Source organism: Psammomys obesus, unplaced genomic scaffold (assembly GCF_907164565.1).
Source record: "Psammomys obesus unplaced genomic scaffold, mPsaObe1.curated_primary_1811, whole genome shotgun sequence".
In the NCBI taxonomy this organism is placed as follows: Eukaryota; Metazoa; Chordata; class Mammalia; order Rodentia; family Muridae; genus Psammomys; species Psammomys obesus.
This window is the reverse complement of record NW_026593286.1, coordinates 3,741,121-3,744,056: the sequence shown is the minus strand read 5'-3', so window position 1 is coordinate 3,744,056 and position 2,936 is coordinate 3,741,121. Positions and strand designations below refer to the sequence as shown.

The window sequence follows — 2,936 nt, the reverse complement described above, 5'->3', positions numbered from 1 at the left end:
AGGACCTAGAATTTTCGTCACCTGCCCTGAGTCCGCAGCCGGCCACCGCTGTATGTTACAGGTTAGGTGTGTCTGTGCAGGGAGCACAGTCCCCCCTTTCTTCAGGCTCCTCCTTGCCTGGTGCAGGACGACAAGGGACTCCAGACCTTTGCAGAGGCTGCCCTAACCCCTAACCCAAGGAGGAAAGGACGCTCCATGACTTTGTCCAAAAAGCCCAAGGTGGAGGCATTTCCCAGTACTGGAAACACTCAGAAAAACAAACAAGCACACAAAACCGTGACCCTGGCGGCCCTCCACCCTCCACCTGAAGTTTGGGCAAAGGTCTTTATGAACTCGACCCCTGTGTCCCTGAGAAGGGACAAGTGCATGTGGAATAAACTAAGTCAGCATTGACCCAGGGCGCCTCGACTTCCCTTCCTGGGCTGGGAACCACCGCCGGAGCCACGAAGCCCCTTTGCTGAGGGTTCCCCCTTCCTTCCATTTGGAAAGCTGATGAGGCCAAGAGTTTCTCTTAGAGCTGCAGTTTTAGAGGCAGGAAGGACTTGGGCGTCGTGGTCACCGTCACTGGCAACTCCACGCTCCCGGGATACGCACTCTTGGGGACGCCAGGCACTGGCATCCATCCCGGGTCACCGCACCAAAGTTAAAAGAGGAGGAGAGGGGCAGGTCACGCCCCTCCCGCGGCCTACGGGCCACCCCTCCAGGGCAGAAAGACACCCTACTCCTACGCTTCTGCGTACCAACCCACGACCGACTCAGCCGGGCCCCTCTTCCCTTCTCCTTGGAGGGGCTGCGGGTGCCAGCGCCCTTGGGGTGGGGCAGTGGTCGGACACGCCCCCTCCGACCCCGCCCGCAGGAGCCTCCGGGAAGCCCGGCCGGGCTCGCTAGGTTCCGGCTCCTGTCGGAAGATAACGCCGGCCGGCTGATTTATGGCCCGGAGGCCCTGCGAGGCGACGAACGCCGCTACTTTTAGGCTTGGGGTTTCTTGTAAGGAAATGCGTTTCTTCCCCCGGCGGGATCGGGTTTGGAGCCTCTGAGTCTGTGCCAACCCCATCACCACCCGCACTTGCTTTCCCTCCTCTGGCCAAAGTTTGCCAGTCCCCAGGCTATTACCGATAAGACCGGGCCAAAGGGAGACAGGCCAGATGGCTAAGCTGAAAGCTGGGCTTTCTTAAATTCATAGTTCTACTCTCCAATTGAACGCCTGTTAAGGTGCTGCGAGGCTTACGGGCCAGTCAGCCGCCATCCTGGTCCCAGGCCACTTAGCTGACCACACACTTGTCAGTACTCTCGAAGTACCCAGGGAGTGGACACTCTTCTGAGGCCCCAAGGATTGAGCTTATGGTGTTTCCTTGCTTTTTTTTTTTTTTTATTCACAAGACTGAGATTGTTTAAATGTCATAACTTATATGAAAATAAGCTACATTGAAATAAATTAAACACAACGGAGACGTGCTTCCGACATGGCTCAGATAGCATATACAAGCCCCGGAAAGAAAGCCAGGCAAAGGCAAAGGAGCAGAGCAGATTCCTAGACTGCCCGAAAGCATCTGCTCTGTGCTCAACTCAAAAAGCCAGAGCAGAAACAAACAAACAGACAGACAGAAAATAAGATTAAGCCCCAGTGTTGTCCCTGTGTCTCCCGGTTACCTTTGGGAAAGTATGGGAAGGTGATCGCTGAGGGCGACAGAGGACAGTGGTGGTTTTGACTCGTCTGGACTGTGTGAGGAGGTGTTCGGTCCTACCCCCTTCAAAATACTGCAGCTGAGGTCCAGTCTATATAGATATCTATATACAGAGGAGGGTCGCATAATAAATATTTAGTGTATCTTCTGGTGTGGCCATAGCCCCCTTCAGGCCCGTCTAGTGAATATACTCTCAATCTGCTTGGGATGCCCACATCTGGGAGGCGCCTTCGAGTTCCCCTACAAACAGTGGAGTCGGCCACGGGTTCCTTCAGGCAGGCCTCAGGGCCTCTCCACGGTGGGGTCCACCTGGCTGGGCCGTTAGGGTCGGGCCTGCTCCAGCTGCTGATGTTGACTCCGAATGGCGAACCTGCTGACGTGGACAGGGATGGGGACGACGATCTTGGGGTTCCGGGAGGGCTCCCCCGTCTTGGAATTGGCGTTGCCTGCCTTGACACGTTTCCATTTGGCCCGACGGTTCTGGAACCAGATTTTTACCTGCACCTCGCTGAGTTTGAGGGCGTGGGCGATCTGCGAGCGCTCGGTCAGGGAGAGGTACTTTTTGCAGTGGAATTCTTTCTCCAGCTCCAGCAGCTGCTCGCTGGTGAAGGCAGTCCGCCGCCGCCGGTTCTTGCCCGTGGACGTGGTGCTGCCCGCTGCAGCGCCGCTCTGCGGGGTCTCCTCCAGCGTGTGGCCCGGGTCTTCTTCCTTGTGAGCAGGCTGGCCAGGCAAATTGTCATCTGAGCTGTAGTCCACATCGCTCTCCAGAGAGAAGCTCTCCTCCTTGCCCTTCGGGTCATCTTCCACCTTTGACTCGTCTTTCCCTTGCCCTCGGACAGCCCCGACTGAAAGCAAAACCAAACGGCGTTTTATTACATTTCCAACACTGTGCCTTCCCTGCCCCTTCCCACCCCGGCACCAACCCCACCCCGCAGCAGATTGTCTTTCTACGACATTAACACATTGTGATTTCCTGGCCTTTGAGGAGTGGGGTAGGGGGAGCGTGAGAAAAGCTCAAAGGAGAGGAGGAGACAGCAGAGGCGAGGCCCTTTGCCCAGAACCATCACTCAAGGGGCTGCCAAGCCTCCCTGCGCGCCCTTCCAGCTCCTAAAGGCTTAAGGAGCAGGGTGCTGCTTGGACCTGAGGCCCAGGAGAACATTCCCTTTGTTCCCTCGGGGTCTGGGGCTGTTTGAAGACCAAGGGAGAGTTCATGATCCTGCCACCGTCTGAACACTGAAATTTAGCGACTCT

The 2,936-nt window shown here is 56.5% G+C and overlaps 1 protein-coding gene across 1 annotated transcript; it reads right to left on the bottom strand.

Annotated features, from left to right (window-relative positions):
• Nucleotides 1-1,356: 1,356 nt before the first annotated feature.
• On the bottom strand, nucleotides 1,357-2,531 carry Gbx2 (gastrulation brain homeobox 2; the record flags this gene model as incomplete). Its single annotated transcript, XM_055616872.1, is given in 1 exon segment — nucleotides 1,357-2,531. A coding segment is annotated over 1 exon segment (525 nt), but the record flags the coding sequence as incomplete, so codon positions are not given.
• Nucleotides 2,532-2,936: the final 405 nt, after the last annotated feature.